General features: G+C 43.9%; 1 protein-coding gene across 2 annotated transcripts; it reads left to right on the plus strand.

Annotated features, from left to right (window-relative positions):
• DCAF7 (DDB1 and CUL4 associated factor 7) lies at positions 1-21504 on the plus strand. Of its 2 annotated transcripts, XR_006728908.1 has the most exons (8): positions 1-392; positions 8646-8804; positions 9472-9583; positions 10011-10129; positions 12991-13200; positions 14117-14234; positions 16555-16792; positions 21441-21504. XR_006728908.1 is itself a non-coding variant. In XM_045525953.1 (7 exons), exons 1-7 carry the CDS (start codon positions 255-257, stop codon positions 16725-16727), a joined length of 1029 nt encoding a protein of 342 aa, XP_045381909.1. In that variant the 5' UTR covers positions 43-254; the 3' UTR covers positions 16728-21504. The 2 variants fall into 2 exon arrangements, 1 of the variants encoding a protein (XP_045381909.1); XM_045525953.1 differs by having other exon boundaries at positions 43-392; positions 16555-21504.
• Positions 21505-21904: the final 400 nt, after the last annotated feature.

A 21904-nucleotide genomic window follows, 5' to 3' on the forward strand; every position in this document is an offset into this window, starting at 1 on the left:
GTTCCGAGAGGGCGGGGCGCATCCCAAACGGAAGGTGGTGGTTGTTGGTGCCGAAGCTGGTTTGAAACCGGGGGTCGGGCCCAGCCGTCGTTGTTTGTTGCTGTGGCCCAGCTTCCGGGCTAGGCCGCTCCTGCCCGCCCCCTCCCCGCCTCCCTTCGGACCCTTGAGTCCCAGGCCCGGTTCCCCGCGCGACTCGCGCCCCTCCCGCCTCAGCCCGCTGTGGACCCGGCCCGCTCTGCGGCCCCGCCGCCACCATGTCCCTGCACGGCAAACGGAAGGAGATCTACAAGTATGAAGCGCCCTGGACGGTCTACGCCATGAACTGGAGTGTGCGGCCCGACAAGCGCTTTCGCTTGGCGCTGGGCAGCTTCGTGGAGGAGTACAACAACAAGGTGGGCCGGGCAGGGACTCGGAACCCAACTGGCGGGGAGTGGGCCCCGAGAGGGCCCTGTCTGGGCCGGAGCCCAGACCTCAGAACCCTCCTGCGGACTTGCCTTAGAGCCACGGAGGGGTTCCTCTGTCTGGCCCTGTGCGTAGGGTTTCGCACTTGTCTCATTTATTCTTGGTAGCATTCCTGTGTAGTTGGGAGTGTAATGGGGAAACTGAGCCACGGTTTTGTGACTTGCTTGGGTCAGACAGCTGTTGCGTGGTGGAAACAGGTTTTAAAACCGGATTTACACCGCAAAGCTACGCCGCTTATTCCTCCTGTTCCCTCCACTCCTGCCGCATTGCTTCATTTAGGGGGCGGAGGAGGGAAGAGGGAGTGATGGCTGTGAAGGAAAATGCAGGCGCTTGAATTGGTGATCGTGTACTCCACACTAGTTTTCTGCTAGAGCTATTTATTGCACAGGTTTCCCCGCCCCCTTCTCCCACTCCAAGGTGCTACTCCTGGATCCCCAGCCCTTCTGCCAGGATTGCCATTGCTGTTGGTTGCAGATATACGTCCTCTGCAAATCAATCTCTTTGGAAATCTTGGCTTGTAGCTTGATCCCCCCATTGTTTCCAGAATAGAGAAAGAAGACACTTGGCCTTATCTTCTTCGCTTCTTTCATGCTGTCTTTAACCTTTAGTAGTAAGTCTTCCTGGACATTCATCAGTTTGAGAATTTTTTTTTTTTTTTTGAGAATTCTTCATAGAAGCACTGGTAGTAGGGGGAAGCTTTTAAGCTGGCATTGCAGTGTAAATTTATTTTTGAAAGCTGTTGAATAAGTAAGTCAATGGCAAGAATTTTCTTTCGTTTATCCCTTAATCGCTTCCTTTTATTCATTTGGAGTAAAAGTTGTGAATGATGGTGATCAGAGCACCTGAAAGGTTTGGCTAGTGATATTTAAAGAGAGTACTCCTGCTTGGTGCCATGAGCATCAGATTTAAGAAGAATAAAACTGTTCAGTGACAGGCCAGGTGCAGGGGGAAAAAAGCCAGGTGGTCTAAGGTTGGGTCCTTTCGGGTCTATTGACTAGCTGTGAGGTGTTGCATAGGCCAGTTTTGTTATTTCTGACCAGCGTTTGCTGTAGGAAAGGGGTTGTTTTACGTGTGAAGGTTTAAAAAAAACCCCACAACATTTGAACATTTTAAGTTTGTTTACAGTTTTTCAGGAGCACATCTGTTTCTCTAGAGTAGGTCTTAATTCTTGGGAATCCCCTTTGAGAAACTAATGAAAGCGATAGACTTGCATTGCCCAGGGATTACACATACACAAACAATTTACAAACAAATCCCTGGGAATACGCGCTGATCTTTATGTCCACCCATTGCTGGGCCAAGACATAGCTTTATTTCCTTTTCTCTGATGCCTCTTTCTTCCTTATGGCCCATAGTGGACAGCAGAACTGGCAGTGGAATTCAAGGTCCTGATGTGGACAACGTGTTAGTAAATTAAGACCACTAGAACTATTGTTTAAGGACACGTGAAAAATTAAAAAAAATAAAATATGTCTTTCAAAGGGCTTGAATCTTTTCATGCAAATTGATGTTTTTTTCTTGCAAATTTTTCCAAGGTCTTTGCGTAAACAGTAGTAGTCCCATTTCTCAGAAAGGAGAAACTGCCACAGTTAGGTTGCTGGTAGAATATAATACTCCGTTGCAGGAAATCTATCCCAAAGTTTGTCCTTTCATTTAGCAACTATGTGGAGCTCCTTCTTTGTGCCAGGCACACAGATAGTATGGTCTTAGTAGTGAAATGCAAACTAGTAATCCCAATATTAACAGAATAGCAGTTAACTTTATCTTAACTGACATCATGTAGGCAATGCAGTGTCTTAAAAGTACTTTTGTGCCTCCACCTATCTGTAAGTCAGGGACTTTAAATTCTGTGTGTGTGTGTGCCATGGATGGACACCTTTGGTAATCTGATACCAAGAGACCCCTTATCATAATTATGTTTTCAAATGCATAAAATACATAGGATTATAAAGGAACCAATTACATTGAACTATAGATATCAAAAACTTTTTTTTAGAAAAGTGGTAATATAGGGCAGGCCTTGTTGCCTGTCCTTGTAGTCCCAGCTACTTGGGAGGCTGAGGCAGGAGGATCACTTGAGCCCAGAAGTTGGAGGTTGCAGTGAGCTCTGATGACGCCACTACACTGTAGCTTGGACAACAGAACAAGACTCCTTCTCAAAAAAAATTGATACAGTAATATGTACTTTAAGATTAACTCGTTAAATTACATCATCTGGTGTAAATATTACCATACTTTTGAAGTAGTGATGAGGGTAGGCAGCATTTCAAGATGTTTAACAACTACAATATGATGCGAAAAAAGTTAATGATTTCTATTGGTAACAAAGTCACAGATATCCATGCTGCTGTGGCTAGCTGCCCCTATGTGTAATTGAAAGAAATAGTAAATTTTAGCTAGAGGTTAGTGGAATATGAATGTAATTTGTCAATTCAGGAAAGTTTATGCACCCAAGTTAAGAAACCCTGCTGTAGAGGATGTGCGTGTAGGGGCAGGTGGGCAGTAGTTCTCAGGCTAAGTTTTGGAGAAATCCTGCCATGAGGTGGCAGACTTCATAATTTAGAAGAATTTAAAAATTATTGGTTAGGATTTTCGGACCTCTGGTTCCTGTTTGCTGTGGATAGTGATTGCCAGCAGAGGACAAGATAAATTAATTCAAATTAACATTCATGAAATGGTCATCTTTTTTCAGTGTGGAGACATCGACTAAGAAAACATGATTATAATTTTTTAAACTTTGTATTAATGTAATTATGTTTTCCTGTCATAAAATTGTTCCTAATTGGCTGGTGAAATTAAGTCTGTTAACATTTCAAGACCTTGACTTCCAGTTGTTCCATCCTGTGAATAAATTTGGGACTTGTTGCAAAGAATCAGATTCTATCAACTACACCTGGAATAAAAAGCCCCTTTATTGGTTGTTGTGTTTTACATTATTTTTTTGTGGTCTCTGCAGGGGGGATATAGCAGGATTGGTGCTGAAGCAATGGTTCTCTAAATTTTAGCCTATGAGAATCCCTGTGGGACTTGCACAGTCCTGGGCTCCATCTCTGAAGTTAACAGACACTCTGGTGATTGAGACACAAGTGGTCCAGATGGCACTCTAAAATACATCACCCTGGAGTTACCTTGGCATCCTCTGACCAGAGGCAGGGATGCAATATTTTTGCATTTGCGTGCTCTTAAACATTGGTTCTGCCCTTCCATCAAAGTTTCACCCGTGCAAAAGCTCTATTAACAGATAGCCTCTTTGAGATTGCCTGCGTTGAAATCTTAGTCCTGCCACTTCTCAATTTTGTGTGGCCTTGGACAAGTTATCCCTTGTGCCTCAGTTTCCTCATCTGTAAAATGGGGATAATAAGTAAAAAATGCACTTACCTTATCAGGTTGTTATAGATTAAATGAATTAATGTATGTAATGGACTTAGGAACTCCGCCTGGCATGGAGTAAGTCATATAGAAATGTTAGCTATTATTTAATCATTATCATTATTGTACCTGTAATTAAATATAATCAAGGAGAATTATGGGTGTTGGGTAAATTTGACTTTTGTATTTTCCAGAGAGGAATCAGGACTTTTGGCCAGAAAGGTAACTTAAAAGGCCATTATATTCATTCCCTGCCATTTGAAGCCCCAGCAGGAAAAATGCCCTGATCCCTTTCAACCCAACCCATTTTGCGGTCTAGCAGCTTCTTGTAGTCAGACTCCAGGTAGTACTATGTGCTAGTTTAAACCCATTTTCTCTTGTTCTACCTGGCTTACCCACAGTAACTCAGATATGGGAGGTTGGCATTTCTCCTGAGTTGACAGCGTCTGTGGTTTTAGGTAGGTAGTATTTATTTCCCTTCTTTTATTGGGAGAAGATAGGGAGCAGGTCCTGGGTTTCTATCCCACTTAGGTGCATGTTCTGGGATTGGTTTTGAATAAAATAGGCAGGGTGATTGGAATTTATTTTGTCCTAATATTTAACTAACCGACTCCTTGTGCACTAAGATTTAGCATTTAGAGAGCATTTTTGAGGTTCTAAGGAGAGAGACTGTAGGTATATCTTATCATTTTTGAAGAATCCTAGTAGTGAGTCTGGGTATCTTGTACTTGAAACATACAGGAGATGAATGCTTGCTTTGTCAGCCTGTGTTGATTCCTCTGCTATTTTTAATGCAGTTACTGTATATATTTGGTACATAATTATTTTGACTCTGGCATATAATTTTTCATTTCTCAGTGTTTGTGGTAGCCCTTCAGGATTCTCATTTGTTTGCTCATTAATTCAACAAATATGTATTGAACGGATATATTAACACATGCGTCTTAGGCACAGTGATGACACTTGGAAACCTTCTATAGCCTTTGTTAGCAGTTGTAATATTGGCAGCAATAAAGAAAACATGTTTTAGTACACATCAGTATTTTTTTTTTTTTTTGAGACAGAGTCTCACTGTGTTGCCCAGGCTAGAGTGCCGTGGTGTCAGCCTAGCTCACAGCAGCCTCAAACTCCTGGGCTCAAGCAATCCTCCTGCCTCAGCCTCCCGAGTAGCTGGGAGGGACTACAGACATGCGCCACCATGTCCGGCTAATTTTTCTATATATTTTTATTTGTCCAGCTAATTTCTTTCTATTTTTAGTAGAGACTAGGGTCTCCTTCTTGCTACGGCTGGTCTCGAACTCCTGAGCTCAGAGGATCCTCCCACCTCGGCCTCCCAGAGTGCTAGGATTACAGGCATGAGCCACCGCGCCTGGCCCACATCAGTATTTTTGATATTTAGAATATTGCATTGTTGCACTAGTCTCTGGCAAACCTGTCAGCAGGGGAATTTAAGGCATAACAAGACCTTGTCTCTACAAAAAATGTTTTAAAATTAACCAGGCATGGTGGTGTGTGCCTATCATCCTAGCTACTGGTGAGGCTGAGGTGAGAAGATAGCTTTGAGCTGAGGAGTTGGTGATTGCAGTGAGCAATGTTGATGCCACTGCACTCCAGCCAGAGGGCAACAGAGTGCAGAGTGAGACCCTGTCTCAAAAAAAATAAATAAAAAGTAATGGCAAGAAAGGGAAACAATATACAACACTGGGGGAATCATTGAGCCATGTAATAAGGTACAAAAGAATGAGTTGGATCTATGTATTGACCTGAGGGATGCCCATTATTTTGTTAAGATTCATAGCCTTGGCTATAGTATCCCATTTTTCTAAAAGTTGAGGGAAAACTTCACACTTCTGTATATGTATGTTTGACCATATAGAATAGTGTAGAAGCAACATGTACCAAATTAATAATGTGATATCTTGGGGGTGGCATATAGGGGAGTTATTAACTTTTTTTTGCTGGATGCAGCGGTTCCCGCCTGTTATCCCAGCTATTGGGGAGGCTGTGGCAAGAGGATCACTTGAGCCTAGGAGTTTGAGACCAGCTTGGTCATAGTGAGATCTTGTCTCAAACACAAAGAAACAAAAAAAACACCAACTTTTAAAATATGTCTACCTATGTTTTATTTGATTTTATACAATGGTGGTACACTTTATAATCCTCTTAAATCTAAAAGTATATTTAAAGGATAAAATAAATCTAATTGAAAGATCATCAAAATAAATAGAACTTGTAAGTCTGAGCAAGAAAATGATAGAGGACATAATGGTAAGGGGTTCAGGTAGAACTAAGGTGTGTAAATTCTACCACTAACTCCCTTTTCCATTGGAGTCTTCTTATCAAGGAAATTATATACAAATAATAATAGCCAAAGGAGAAACCTAGCATTGTTCTATTAGTAAGTGAGCAAGCACTTCTAATGTGTGTTGCTCCCTGGTAAACTAAGTGGGAAATATGCAGCTTGGCCTTGAAGCCTCAGTGAGACTTTCTGCTTTTCCTCCTCTAATTCAAGGACAGACCCAACCTGACCTCCCCCACCCAGCTGTAGGTTCAGAGAAGCTGGAGTGGAGGGTGGCCAGACCCATTCTGAGGAGGCCTGTTTGCCTATCCATGTAGGAGCAGAATGAGCCAGAGCAAGAGAGCTATGGGGCATGTCTGACGTGGTTAGGCGCGCATGCCTGTCTCAGGCTTCAGCCAGTCACTTCAGTAGTTATCCCCCCTTGGGTGGAGCTAGTGAAGGGTTAGAGAGAGAGATTTTGGGTTTTGTGCTTGCTGCCGTGTCCCCAGCACTTAGAACAGTGCCTGGCACTTAGTAGCTACCCAGTAAATATTTATTGAATGAATATGTGAATGAAATATCTAGCTTACAATCTGTATCAGAGGCTTATTTATTCTGCCCAATGTGCCCAAGAATTTAGCCCCTCCTCTGTTTTTCTTTCTCCCCCACCAAAGCTGATGCCAAATATCCCGTTTCATCTACAATCTTCCTTCTTTACATATTATTTTCTGCAAAGGTCAGAATGCTAACTGTTTAGTTCCCTGTAAGAACTGTTAATTTGGTCACAGTCCCTCCTGTGGCCATCCCTGGTTATCCCTTCCATTCTCACTATCAGTGACCATAGGCAGTTGGCCTTTCCTCCTGTTCCCCTCTGGGGTCCCTGCCTCCAGCCTCTTCCCTGAACCAGTCTGTCCCGCCCAGCATTATCAGGTGTGTTGTCCTCAAAGGCCTCATAACCATACCACTGTCTTCTCAGACACCTTCATGGGGGAAGCCCACCTCCTTCCTTAGGCTGCTTTCGGGCTCTCCAGTCTTCCTTCAGCACACCTTCTCAGCCACGTCTCCACTGCTCTCTCACGTACTTCTCTCAATCAGATTTGCTTGCCGCCATCAAGTGGGCCGTTTAGTTTGCCACTGTTGTGCCTGTGCTCCTTCTATTCCACCTGCCAGGGGTGCCTTTCCTTTCCTGTTGCCTATCCAGATCCTTCCCATACACCTTTGAAGACTGCTCAGATCCTAATTCCACTTTTCCTCACTCTCCTAGTTTGAATTACTGCTTTTTCCTTTGAACTTTTATCGGTTATTGTCTGTTATATATAAGCAGCTAATCATGTATTATCTTGTGACATCACTTTTACTGCTATCTTAAGTGTTTTATGGCTCTGGGTTTTGTGTTCGTTTACATCTTTATATGCTATCTTCCCTAACAAATGATTTTTGAAAGTCTGTGGGTGCTCCATAGATGAATATCTAGATTTAGCCATCATATGGATTCTTAAAAGTTAGACATGGATAACACGATCTATAAATATACAAGGAAAAATCCTTAAGAGCATGCAAAAAGCTACCAAAACTAATAACTAATGTGGCAAAGTTACAAGATCCAATATCAATGTACAAAAAATATATATATATGTAGTAACAGTGAATAACTGGAAATAGAATTTAAAAACCAATTCCATTTATAATAGCATAAAAATTACTTAGGAATAAAGTTAATGAAAGAATTGCAAGACCTGTACACCGAAAACTTCAAAACATTGATGAAAGATAGTAAAGAAAGACTAAACAAAAGGAGAAATATGCTATGTTTATGGGTTGGAAGACTCAGTATTGTTAAGACGGCAGTTCTTCCCAGACTGATCTATAGATTCAACACAATCTCAATCAGAATCTCAGCAGGGGTTTTGTAGAATTTGACAAGCTGATTGTAAAAGGTACATGAAAAAGCAAAAGTATAGAATAGCAAAACGATTTTGAAAAAGAACAGAGTTGGAGAACTCATGCTACCTGATTTCAGGACTTACTAGAAAGCTACTATAATCAAGACAGTGAGATACTGGCAAACAAATGGGCAGATAGATCAATGGAACAAAATAGAGCCCAGAAATAGATGAACATATATATGGTCAACTGATTTTCAATAAAGGGGTCAAGATAATTCAAAGGAAAAAGGATAGTCTTTTTGGCAAATGATACTGGGACAATCAGACATTCATATGTGAAAAGCAAAACTTAATTTATACCTTGTATCATATAAAAAATTTAACTTGAAATGGCTCATAAGCCTAAATATGAAGCCTAAAACTAGAAAACTTTTAGAAGAAAACAGGAGAAGATATTTGTGACCTGGGGTTAGGCAAAGATTTCTTAGCTGGGAAACAAAACGCATGAGCTTAGAAAGGAAAAGAAATGACAAGATGTTATCAAAATTTAAATTTTTGTTCCTCAAAAAACTCTGAAAGAAAATGGTGGAACAAGCCATATAGCTTCAGAAAAACAAATGCTTATGTGGCTCAACTTTGGTGTGTTACAGGTTCAGCTTGTTGGTTTAGATGAGGAGAGTTCGGAGTTTATTTGCCGAAATACTTTTGACCACCCGTATCCTACCACAAAGCTCATGTGGATCCCTGACACAAAAGGCGTCTATCCAGACCTACTGGCGACAAGTGGTGACTATCTCCGCGTGTGGAGGGTAAGCAGATGCTTGATGAGCAGCCAGGCAAATGGCTTTCTCAGTATCAGCTGTTAGCAGTGTGGAGTCACAGAGAACAGACTGGGTTAGAGGCGATGAGTGTCATTGCAGCGTGGGAGAAGCAAGTGATGCTTCTCTGGACTGACCTCGTTCGGCTCAGCAGATCTTCAGTCTTGCTGCTGGCTGCAGTCAGCCCTGGAAACCTGAGGCTCAGTTAACCTGATGTGACGATGACAGCTGTCGGTGGAGGTGGGGATACTTGGGACCTAATATTCTGTTTACAACCAAGATATTTTTGAGTGAATTAAACAAAATACCAAGCCATTAGATCTAATGAAGTGTGTGAGTGGATCTTAGAGCCTCCCCTCTCCTCTCAGCTGAGCTCTTTGTCAGGGGTGTCGCCTGGGGCCTGGGGGCATGGTGCCCATCAAGGGTGAGAAGACTCTCCTCTAGAAAGATGTGGGATGGAAATTCAGAAAGCAAAGCTGGGCAGAGGAGAAAATTTGGAAAGAAGTACATTCAGGGAATTCCTCTGGGTTTATTATTCTTTATGATAAAAATGTTTTTCCCTTATGTCTTATATTTACTAAGATATTGTCTAAACAGAGCTTTTAAGACTTTTTAGGAGGATAAGACTGGCTGATTTTTAAAATTATTATTCCTTCAGGTTGGTGAAACAGAGACCAGGCTGGAATGTTTGCTAAACAATAACAAGAACTCTGATTTCTGTGCTCCACTGACCTCCTTTGACTGGAATGAGGTGGATCCTTATCTTTTAGGTAAGAGAGCTAGGGAGTGTGTATTCCAGCTTAAAGAAGCATTTTCTCAGCTATAACACTGGGCCAGTTTTTTGACCAGGGGCTTTTGAGGTACATGCATTATCCTAGAACAGGGCCAAGTGGAAAATAGGCTAAGTATGGAATGTTTATTAATTCTTTATATGGAGTTGAGCTTTCCATGTGTCTATATCTTGTCTTTCTGGAGTCTGAATCTCAATCTGGAATCTGTCTGTCCTCTGGAATCTGAGGTCCTAAGGTGAAGATTGAGTACTTGACTCTCTTTGTGGCTTTCCTGGTACCTGCCACCCGTGCTCAGGAAGTGTTTATGGCCACTTGTTCCCTGGGCTGAGCAGATGAGCAGGCACAGGAGGGAAGCTTGCATAGGAACCTCACTCCTCAGCCACTGACTTGCACTGGTTGTTTGCAGGCACCTCAAGCATTGATACAACTTGCACCATCTGGGGGCTGGAGACAGGGCAGGTATTGGGGCGAGTGAATCTTGTGTCTGGCCATGTGAAGACCCAACTGATCGCCCATGACAAAGAGGTAATGATGCTTTTCATTTTCTTCTTTCCTCAGATGCTTGCTGTGCCTTCAGTGTGAGAGGTCAGGCAGTTCTCTCACTGTTCTGCAAATTACATAGAAAAATATAAATCTGACATCTTCTTTTCTGAATTGAAAATAGTAATGTGCCAAAACAGTGGAAAACAACACTGTTGTAAAGTAATGCATTTTTTAACTGATGTAATTGACATTCTGTAATCTATGATTTTTCTTTTCATGCCAGAGGTTGCTTTTTTTTAAAATAATGAAGTCTCTTACAGACAAACTGGGGACTGATTTGAATAAAAAATAATTGTAGCGTAACACTTACCTCGAAACATATTAGCTTTTGGAGGGGGAAGGGAGACAAGAAGAGAGTAAATTTCCTGATGGACAAACCTAATTAACAGTTTTTCTCTAAAAATGTTTTATGAAATTCTAATATGTTCACTTAGTCTTTATACTTTTATTACTATTTGCAGTTGAATATATTTTACTTTCATGGTGATGTTTCTTCTTTATTGGAAAAGCTGAGGAGAGCTATTTGTGACTGTGGTTTAAGCAAAGCATTCTAGGTGATTTTAGAACATGGTCATAAATCTTTTCTTTCTAGAGCCATTGCGTGATGCTGGTACTCTGATTTCCTGTAGGTAGTGTTTCCTTTTCTTTTCTATCTTACCCTGCACAGCTAGGGGTATGAATATCTGTACAGATAAAAAGAATGCCTTGACCATAGGTCAGAAACTTGAGGTTTTTAACAGAATAAGAGGGTGGTGGCTAGGTTATCATTCTTAGTAAGGGGTTGTTCTTTGGCTTTGTATACTCCTAAGGGTGAGATTTGTTACAAGACCCCTGGACTTGACTGTTGCTAAACCAAGGGTCGGATGAAGAGTTTGTCCTGCAGAGAGGACCAGTAAGGAACTTCTGGAAACCCTCTTGGCATCAAGTGGAACAGGTTGCTACATTTTAGTTACGTGACAACTTAGCCTACTATTCTCTGTGAGGTCCAACCCAGAGAGTGGGGACTACTCTTAAGTATTTAAACTGAGGAGGTTTAATCCAGGGATTGCTTCTAGAGATGATGGCAAAGCTGAGAGGCCATGTAGGTAGCAGTGAGGTAATCTAGAGAATAGGAGCAGCAGGAAGCTTCTACTGCCTGTGAGCTGGAGGGGCCAAGGAAGGAGGCAGGGTTACCTGGCAGAGATGCTTCTGGGAACAGAGAGAGGGGAGGAGAAATACCTTAGTTTCTCCCTGCCTCCCACTATCCAGTTTCCTTCCAGGGCCTCCCATGGCTGAACCAGCCGGAAGCAGCCAGCAGACCTGGGACCCTGCCAAATCAGCCTCTGTGAATTAGTTTTCTTGTGATACAGAGAACAGGGAGAAGGGCCAGGAATGGATCTTAGCAGCAGACAGGCCTGGAGCAGTGTCCTGGCCTTGAACGAATGAACCCAAAGATGGTGGCTTTATAGAAATAATCACATCTCCCAGCACCTTTGATTTTTCTCAGTCTGCGTCTCTTTAAGAAAAGAGTTGTGCGAGAGGCTCTCATTGCTACCTGGCAGATCAGAGTAGAGGAGGTTTAGTACACTTGGGAGTTGTCACCTTCCCTTCATTTCTGATGAACCACACTGCTGGAGCACAGGTGAAGGAGCAGTCACTTAAAACTGAGAGAGCTTTATGCACTTGGCCACACTCTCCATGGGCACCTGTAGATTCTCTGTCCCTGAAGGTTACCAAGAGCCAGCATTGTGGGATACACATAACAATAAATATGCCTCTGCCTTAAAGTAGCTGGACAGTCCTAGACAAAGCCTTGATCTATCAGGTCCGGGTGCCTCCTTATTGATGACTGGCCCAGTCCCTTTTGAACTACTTCTAATGCCTGTCATAGAAAGAGAAGCATAACTTATTCATAGTCAGCCAGAGAAAAAGGAATTTATGAGGTTGACTAGAAATGGAAGCTGACTTGGCGGTGTCTCTCAGTAGGCAGAACCTCAGGAAGGCTGGAGCTGTAGTATTTAGGGAGAAGTTCCACTCATGGGTCCCCAGAAGTCAGCTGTCATTATTCTTGACCCCAGAAGATGGGTTTTATTTGGCAGTTGTTTTCTGTTTGTGTCTTTCTTTCCACTTATCTAGCTCTGGCTCTTTGTCCCTCTCTCTCTCTGAAGCTCTCCATTGCTCTCTGCCTCTGTTTTCTCATAGACATTAGTGATGTGGAACGTTTACAGCAAATAATAAATGCAGGAAACAGTGATTCAAACCTAAATTGATTCATTCATTTATGGGTACATACCAACTAGGAGAAGAAACAACATGTCCTAGGATAAAAGAGTGCTACTTAAACCTATTTGTGAATATAGGAACACCCAAGCCTCCTATGAATCATTCTTGGAAGTGAGTCTCAGGTCCCGGTTTCACAGTAGAATCAGCTTGGCTGCTTCTACCTCTCAGATTGATGATCTTGGCCTTAATGTGGTCATGGACCTGCCTCTGTGCACAAGTGACAGCCACCAAGGCTCAGGAAATGTCGTATTCTTGTAGTGTGACAGAAGATAGCCACTCCTCTATTGGTCGGCAGGGTATGTGCCTTTTGTTTTATTACAGGGGTTGGAGGAAGAAGACTTGGAAAGCAGGAATGTGGGAAGAAGCAAGCCAATTTCTATAGCAGAATGATCTTCCCTCTTTGGGAAACCACTGATTTAGAGCTCTCAGGTCCAGTACTCACAGACACTGTTTGGACTTCATTTACCTGCTTCTGTGTCATGAGCTGGAATTTAGATGAACTGGACATGGCAGATTTCCCTGTTTTGGGAAAAGGATGTAATGGATGTGAATCTGACTGAAGCTTCTTTATTCGTCAACAGGTCTATGATATTGCATTTAGCCGGGCTGGAGGTGGCAGGGACATGTTTGCCTCTGTGGGCGCTGATGGCTCGGTGCGGATGTTTGACCTCCGCCATCTAGAACACAGCACCATCATTTACGAAGACCCACAGCATCACCCGCTGCTTCGCCTCTGCTGGAACAAGCAGGACCCTAACTATCTGGCTACCATGGCCATGGATGGAATGGAGGTGAGTACCCTGCTCAAGCTGACATAGGCCCTGCCGCTTAACTCCAGCACTGCTTAGTATATCTAGAAGGGTGGTTCTCAGCTGGTGGCAGTTTTGCCCCCAGGAGATCTTTGGAAATGTCTGGAGATATTTTTGATTGTCATAACTCAAGGGGAGGCAGGTGGTCCAACCAGCATCTAGTGAGTAGAGACCAGGGAGGCTGCTAACCATCCCATAGTGCACAGGACAGCCTCCCAACAGAGTCTTGTCCTACCCAAAATGTCAATAGTGATGAGATTGAGAAAGCCTGATCTAGAACAAGGACTATGTGTTAAGAACTTTTAATACTTGGAGAGTTGGAGCCAAGAAAAGTAGTATCTAAACAGTAAAGCAAATCGTATGTGCTTTTGGTGCTAAGTGAAAAAAACAATCAGTTTTCCGCTTCTGTAATCTGGACAGATTGATGCAGCTTTAGCAAACAGACCATTGAAATGGCAGCTCTCTCTGTAATCTTTTACTTGATAAAAGTGGTGAATTGTGGATAGAAATGATACAGCAGTTAACCTTGGTTTGGTAAAGCTCTAGTACCTCAGATTCTGCCGTGGTGGGGCTCATTCTGTTCAGCTGAGATGCACAGAATTCTTATCACCTGCACCTGCTGGGATTTGGTGGATTATCCAAACTCAAGTTACCCACCCCTATTTCTCCCCTTCCCCATCAGTCTAAAGGCTCGGTGTTGCTCAAGATACAGACCATAAACTACCTGTGTCCTTTGTTTTCTTTTCCCTCAATCTTAAAGACATCCTCTCTTTAATATTTTTTTTAAATCCACAAATTAAAAAGTTATGCTTAAAAATTTTTGTGTGTGTAGTGTTTTTTGTTTGTTTTTTCTGTGAAACTCTGAAGCTCCTGGACCTTTTACTTGTTATTTCTGCAGGTGGTGATTCTGGATGTCCGAGTTCCCTGCACACCTGTTGCCAGGTTAAATAACCACCGAGCATGTGTCAATGGCATTGCTTGGGCCCCACATTCATCTTGCCACATCTGCACTGCAGGTAACCGTGGTGGGGAGAAAGTAATGAGGCCAGGGGTGGGGACTCTGCCACTCCTAGCTCCTTAGAATTGTAATCTTTACTTTTAATATTTTCCAAGGGCAGTTTTGAGAGATTTACATAAAGTAACTAAATGGAGTCTCTCCACACTAAAGCAGTGCAGATTTCCAGATAATCTTGTATCCTTGGTGGATATCAGCGCATCTTCCATATACTACTTACGTCATGTGTCAGTTACAGGCCTGTGCCTCCTACTGTCCCCCTGAAATCTGGGTTGGCACAGAGAGCTCAGATCCAGGAATGTGGGGAAGGAGAGACATCTCTCTTGGATGTAACAGAATCTTTGGGTTGGTCAAGACAGACATCTCCCTGGGGCCTTTCAGGCTTCACTCTAACGAACCTACCTGAGCTTTGGATGCATTGAAGGGCCCCACAGAGCCTTGCCTGGTCAGTGGTATGTGACTTATAGTTCTCATTTCACCGTTTCCCAGACCAGAGTACAAACTGTGTTCATTATGGAGCCAAAGCAATGTAGTTTGGTGATTTTCTGATATTTGAGCATTGATTTGAAAGGCATGAAGCTTTTCCTCTCACTGAGGAGAAGTTGGGGGCTCACTGCTGCCTTCTTTACCTCAGGTTGAGGTCTGCCTTCTTCATTATTTTTTCCAGGAGTGAGGAAAGGCAGGAAAGGAAAAAAAGAAAAGTATCACCCATTGTTCATGGAAAGCAGGACTGGCCCAGTAGGAGGCCCGTTTTCTGCTCCTGGCTGGCTGCCTTTGCCTGGCTTGCTGTTGTTTTGTGTGTTGCACCTGTTTTGAGTCCCTTCCACTGAAAGAGCTGTTGCTGCAGTGTGCTTGGTTGAGCATTGAGGAAGGGAGTTTAGTGCTTTAGAGGTGCTGAGTGTTTAAAACAATCCCCTAGATCTCTTTGACATAGATTGTTCCTAGGGAGGGGACCTTGCACCTTGCCCAGGTTATGTGGCCTATTAGGGTTTAATTTATTCAGATTCCCTGTGCATCTAAGACCAGCTTTCACATCAAGACGCATAGTGGAATCAGGCAACACTGTGGCTCTGAAGGTCATTGCCTTTTGTTTTTTTAAATTAAGAACTTAGCCAGGCATGGTGGCTCAACGCCTGTAATCCCAGTGCTTTGGGAGGCCGGGGCAGGACGATCGCTTGAGTCTAGGAGTTCGAAACCAGCCTGAACAACACATTGAGGCTCTGTCTCTACATAAATTTAAAAACTTAGCTGGGTGTAGTGGTGTGCCTATAGTCCAGCCTATGGTCCCAGCTACTCGGGAGGCTGAGGCACAAGGATAGCTCGAGCCCAGGAGTTTGAGGTTGTAGTGAGCTATAATGACATGACTGCACTCCAGCCTTGGTGACAGAGCAAGACTCTGTCTCAAAAATTAGTTATTTGCTTTGACTGTGAAAGTTACATAGCTAGGCACAGTGGCTTGCGTCTGTAGCCCCAGAGACTCGGGAAACTGAGATGAGAGATCACTTGAGCACAGGAATTTGAGGTTACAGTGAGCGATGATCATACCACTGCACTCCAGCTGACCTGGGTGACAGAACAAGACCTCATCTCTTAAAAAAATAAAAGTAATATGACCACATTATAGATCACTTAGGAACTAGAGAAAAGTGAACATAACACATAACCTTACCATCTTAATACCACCACCTTTCTTGTTTGATTATCTGTCCTTCTAGTCATTTTTCCATGCTTATGTATATATGATTTTTTTTAAGGTGATTACCATCTTTCTGGTGTTTCCCATGGCCTTGTAGTAGCACGTGTCCACACAGTACTTTATGTCAGTCTTCTGTACATCTTATTGAAGAATAAATGTCCCTGAAACAGGAAAAAAGTTCACATTATATTAAATTATCAGAGAAGGATTTCTAACCACTCAAAATATTTTAAGTGGCTGAAAATGACATGTTTGGTATCCCATTTGTCCTCTCCTGATGGCTGACCCAGATGAGAGGTGCCCATCTAAGTCCCCTTCTGACATCCTAACTCTGGTGCAGTGGATGGAGTCCAGGGACATCTGAATGGGACATGGAGTCAAGGCCTAGGTTTGAGTTCTGGCTCTGCCACTCACCAGTGGCAGAGCTGTGTGGTTTGGGGCAGGTGCCTTAATGTTTCTGAATCTCAGTTTCCTCATCTATAAAATTGGGGCTTAAAATAAAACCTCCCTCACAGGGGCTTTGGTGAGCAAATGCTTGTGAACTGTGACTCACTCCCCAAATGCAGGGATCGTCATCTCCATTGGTTGAGTTGTGACCTTGCTTGCTGGTTTTCTTTGTCTCTAGCGGATGACCATCAGGCTCTCATCTGGGACATCCAGCAAATGCCCCGGGCCATCGAGGACCCTATCCTGGCCTACACAGCCGAAGGAGAGATCAACAATGTGCAGTGGGCATCGACTCAGCCCGACTGGATTGCCATCTGCTACAACAACTGCCTGGAGATACTCAGAGTGTAGTGTCAGTGGCACCGTGCCCACGAGGCAGGGGCTTGTGTGCTTCCCGCCTCTGCCCCACCCCCAAAGTAAGAAGAAACATGTTTCCAGTGGCCAGTATGTCTTTCATTGCTTTGCACCCTCTGTTACCAGAAGCTGCTCTAGGAGTTCCTGGCCAGTTCAGTTACCCATCGCTCTCTGTGCCAGACTCAGTGCTGTGTGGCGCCTCCTCAGCCCAGGGCTGAGTTTTAAGATTTTCTCTCCTTTCCTCTTCTCCTTTGGTTTCCTCAATTAAAAATTTCTGTATATTTGTTTGTTAGTTGTCATGTTAATGAGCAGTCAAGCACTGGCTATGTTTGTATTCATCTGCCCCAGATGTCTCCGTCTGTTTGCTGCCCAAGGCAGTAGCCTGTGTCTTGTCCCCTTCCATGTTCGTGTTAGCACTTACGTTTACGTGGGAACAAATACCAATTTGAAGTTGTCTCTCCTCCTAGTATCAAGATCTTTAACAAACTTCAACTTTGTATATTTTTTATCAGGCTAATTTTTTTATGAAAAGAACTTTACTCTTTCTGGTTTCTTCCTTTGTTTTATAGTTCTCCCTCTTTGTACCTTCCTCTCTTCCCTCAGTGCCTGGAGCAGGTACTGGGCCCCTGACCCCATGAGCAGTTTGCCTTCTTGAGTCACTGCCTGAGTAGTACGTACCTAACCGGGAGTCCCAAAACCACCTTGGTGCTCTGAAGTCTGCTGACTCATCACACCTTTTCTCAGCCTGGCTCTTCTTGAGGGCATTCTGGGCTCGCAGTGAGACATAGGAAGCCTTCTGTTACACCCTGAAGTGCCACTGTCCAGCCCCACTGGTGCCCACTGGGAACGTGGTAGAGCTGACATAGATAGGCTACTTGGGGTGCCTGACTTGAGGGGAATAGTTTCAGGAAGCTGAACTTAAGAACATATTTTCAGTACATAGTTTCAGAGTCTGTTTTTCCCTCCAAATATAAGCCCCCGGCTGTTCTATTTCGTGTCTTGAATGATAGGCAAGAATGATCTCTGAGCTGAATTTTGGTATTTCTGTTGGTTGAGTTTACTGTGCCTGGCAGAATATTGGCCGCTTTTTGGATTGGGTGCTCTGTCTGAGGTGAGGGGTCTTCTTGGGAGTCATACAGTCCATGCTTCTGACCCTGAACAAGACCTGCAGAGTGTGGGGACTGACAGCTCTCATGTGGCGACCCCAGGCCATAAGTGACTAGATAGCTAAAAAGAATTATAGACCCCAGGGTCAGCCAGTTAAGAGCTCTACCCATACCTGTCAACCTCTCCCCTCCCCCAAGTTTAGGTTCTGAGCAGTATTGGACTTGTAGGCTGTACCTGTCTGTGTTGACTTACAGGCTGCAGGTGTCTTTCCGTTACATGAATGTGTTCCATGGAGGGGCTTGTGTGTGATTCCAGTGTCAGATGAGTACTTGGGCCAGGCAGAGTTTGGGACATGCTCTGGGGGAGAGTTGGCCAGGTTCCTCATGCTGTGCCTAGTGCCTGAAGGTTTTTAAGAAACTTTGTGTTGCTCATCTGAAATTAGGAGATAGCAGGCCTTATGGCTGATGGTTTTGTCCACTTAGGCTCTCACCTGCTTGAGAAATAAAGCAGCTCATTCTTTGGTGCCCTTAAACTCTTTTTGGTTGAGTCTTCCTTTTCAGAAGTAGACATGGTTGTATGTCAAAAGTCATAGCTCTTTGCTTTTACTACACAGGGGCTTCTCCCAAAGGAAAAGCCTCCTTTTTTAGTCAGGCTATTTCCCTTTGTACCTTTTTACTTTGTGGTTCTGATCTGGGGGCTCTTTGGCTGGCCATGTGCTTGAGGTAGACTCTCTTCGTTCACCACCAGATTTGTACTACATCGTTTGAAAGACATAAAATGAGCAATTCTTGGTCAGAACCCTCCTCCGCTGTTCACTGTGCTTGATAATGGTTACTGGATCCTTCTCTCACGGGCAGCAAGTCTGAGTTGGTGGCTGCTTGCTCTAGGAGGCCATCAGTTCCTCCCTGTGGGGAAGGGTCTGAAATGGAAGTAGGAGAGGTGGAAGGGGTGGTCCTTCTGGGGCAGAGCTGACCTCCACTGAGTTCTGAGTTAAGATTTTTTTCCTGATCTGCACTTAAGCCTGGGCTGAGTGGTAAGATTTGTCAACTAGAACTCAAAAACAACTCAAAAAAAAATTAGTTAATAATAATAGCTAGAATCTGTTTGGAAAAAGTAGGTATTTACTCTGGACATCAACAACTTTTAAGTGTTTTTTTTCCTTGCTCTGTGGACTCCCAGGCCTGTTGTCCTTCCTTAGGCCTGCGGTACAGTCCTCCTCCTGACGTCCCAGGTTAGACTCCTCACCTTCCTAAGCCAACACACACACACCCACTCACAGTGGCTGGTCTTTTGATGTCCTGGCTGTCACCCTCCCTTTACACTGTAGGTCAGATGACCCATGGCTGGGGAGGGGATTTCTGTAGTCTCAGGATTTAGAAAGCCCCTTAGCCAGCTGTGCTCTAGGAAGCACAGATCTGTTGTAGTTTCTAAAGCAAGTCTGTTTAATTTGTTGAGATTCTCAAATTGCAGCCAGTGAGACTGAATGAAAGGTGCTGGATGTGTTCTCCCCGAGTGTGAGAGGAGCAGCTGCTAGCACCTTACCAGAAGGGCCACGTGGGCTCTAGCTCAGTTCGTGATGGCCCCTTTGCTCTTGGCAGGCTGGGCCAAAGCTGTCTGTGCTTCCTTGGTCTGCTCTGAGGAAGGGTGGAGGTGCCGAACAAATGAGGCCTCAGATCTCTGCCACCAGGGAGCTAGAGAATGGGTCAAGTCCATACAGTGATTCAAGCACTTGAGTTTTTACATTCTGGAGATTGAAACCTCTGTTTTCAGGGAGAAGCTAGCCTGCAAGGTTAGAACTTGAAGAGGAAAGATATGTGATAACTAGGTGAGAACTTCTTACCAGAACTTGGATCAGCTCTCAGAGAAATGGCTGAGATTCAGGAAGAAATACAAAGAATTCAGAATCCTACAAAGTTTTGATTATAGTTATGACTGAAATTTTAGGATATTGAAGAGGCAGGAGAAAATCAGTGGTGTTTTCTTTAGATCAAAGTAAGAGATATTAGAGGGCACGAAGGTCTGAGGTGGGGAAGCATTCAGACTGTTGTGTGGCTGTGGAGTGAGACCATGTCCTCAGCCTGGGTCAGCCTTTCTAGACCATTCTGGGGGCACCCATGATGCTGGGTCCCTGTGGGGACAGGATGATAGCTCAGGGCAGAGGGAACCCTTCCCTTCAGCAGGGCAGCCATGGGTGGTTTGGTGGTAAAAGCCTACAGCTGTTGAGAGTCCCATGCTATTCCACACCAGGTTCTTCTTGGTTGTAGGTTTGTACAAAGCAGAAGCAGAGGTTGTAAACAGTCATGCAGACTTTCACCCCTCCTTTTTCTCTTTTCTCTTCCTTTTGCCTTTCCACTGTAGAACCTTCTCCCTACTGCAACCTGGGCCTTGGATTCCTAGGCTGTAAGGACATGTAGGAGCTGCAGGGTTTACCAAGAATAGGAGGGGCAGCCCAGTACTGTTTTCCCTCCACCTTCTCCACTTTGAGAATATGGCAGCCCCTTGGACTGCCTGGCTTGGGGTAGGGGAGACCATTGAAGCAGAAGCCTTTTCCTTTACTATCTGCACTCCAGGACGAGGAAGGAGGGTCATGCTTGGCACTTAGGTTGGGTTTTCCCAGGAAGAGAGCTGAGCTGAACCGTCACTGTGAACCCTGGGCCAGGCCCTGGCTGGGTCAGTTACTGAGAGTGTCTCATGTTGCAGAGCCTTGCCCACCTCACCCCCCTGCACCCTCTCCTCCTCCCACAGTTGTCATTGCTGCTAATGGTCAAAGTCAAATGTGTGGCCAGATGGGATGGACCAGGTCCTCTCAGGCTACTTTCTGGATGTCAGTTTTTAAACATGGAAACATGCAGGTGCCTTCCCAAAGAGGCTTGGACCGGTATATCCAACCAGAAACAAATAAGCTAAAGAAAGTTTGAACTCGAGAAGAAACATGTTGACAGTCTGCGTAGGAAAACTATAGGTACCCACCTCTGGGACAACCCAGTGAATATGAACTTGTGATATCTACTATTTAAAAGAAATGTTCTCACCTTGGGTTGATTGTGGTATACAGTGTGTTACGAAAATGGTTGCACTGCAGCTTTGAATTGGTTTAGTTGAGTATGACTCACTCGCTTTGGTTCCTGTGTATTTTATGACCTCTTTTGCCAGTGACTTTCCCTCCCCTCAGCCCTCAGTGTGAATTTGTAGCATGATTGTATAAACCTCTATGTAGAAAATGGACACTTCTTGCTCTCTGAAATGTTAAGCTCTGATCCATTTCTGTGCCCTTTAGCCTATATGTCTGAATCTACTTTCTTGTTACATATTTAAACTTTTCCTCTATACTGTAGGTTTTGTGGCATCCCATGGTCAGGTGGAGAGGAAGCAGCCCCTTGCAGAACTGTACTGTAACCATTTTTCTTTTATTAATATTTTCACAGGACTTATTGTACACAGGGCTTATAATAAAATTTTAACACTGTGCTGTGAAATGACGATGGGGAATCTCCATTGAAGTCTACTTCAAAGGCACCTGAAAGTGGAGTGTTATATCTATGACTTTATTTCTTGTTTCCTAAGTACATTAAACCTAATTTTCACCCTTTCATTCTGTTTCAGCCTCCTGTATAAGAAGTACCGTATTTTCTGCCCATCATACTTTGTAATAAAACTTGAACATGTATAGATTGACTGAATTTCTTTTTGTGATGAATTCACTTCTTCCCATTTTGTCACTGTGGTCATGTTCCAGATGCTGGCAGGGGGTTCACACTTCTCTGACAGTCCAACTCATCGCCTTTTATCTCCTGTTCGGTCATTCACTTGTTATTCGGTTAACAAAACATGGAATACCTCCTCTATGCCTGGGGACATGGGGGATACAACCCTCAAATTGCTCATTTTAGGATGCCTGAACTGGATTTTAAAGCCTGAGGGACGAGTTAGGGAATGGCATTTAAGGCAGAGAGAACATCCATGTGCAAGCTCTAAAGAAAGAGTATGGTCATGTTCAGAGAATTCCAAGTTGGTGTGGGGTTTTGTATGGTGAATGGTGGGAAATGTAGCTAGAGGGGTAAGCAGGA

The sequence above is a fragment of the Lemur catta genome, chromosome 15 (genome assembly GCF_020740605.2).
Source record: "Lemur catta isolate mLemCat1 chromosome 15, mLemCat1.pri, whole genome shotgun sequence".
In the NCBI taxonomy this organism is placed as follows: Eukaryota; Metazoa; Chordata; class Mammalia; order Primates; family Lemuridae; genus Lemur; species Lemur catta.

Bases quoted from the DNA above. Each gene is read 5' to 3' on its own strand.
- DCAF7 (XM_045525953.1), top strand. From the start codon at position 255: ATGTCCCTGCACGGCAAACGGAAGGAGATCTACAAGTATGAAGCGCCC. The intron at 393-8,645 runs GTGGGCCGGGCA...GGTGTGTTACAG, and splicing joins TGGAGGAGTACAACAACAAG to GTTCAGCTTGTTGGTTTAGA. The intron at 8,805-9,471 runs GTAAGCAGATGC...TTATTCCTTCAG, and splicing joins ACTATCTCCGCGTGTGGAGG to GTTGGTGAAACAGAGACCAG.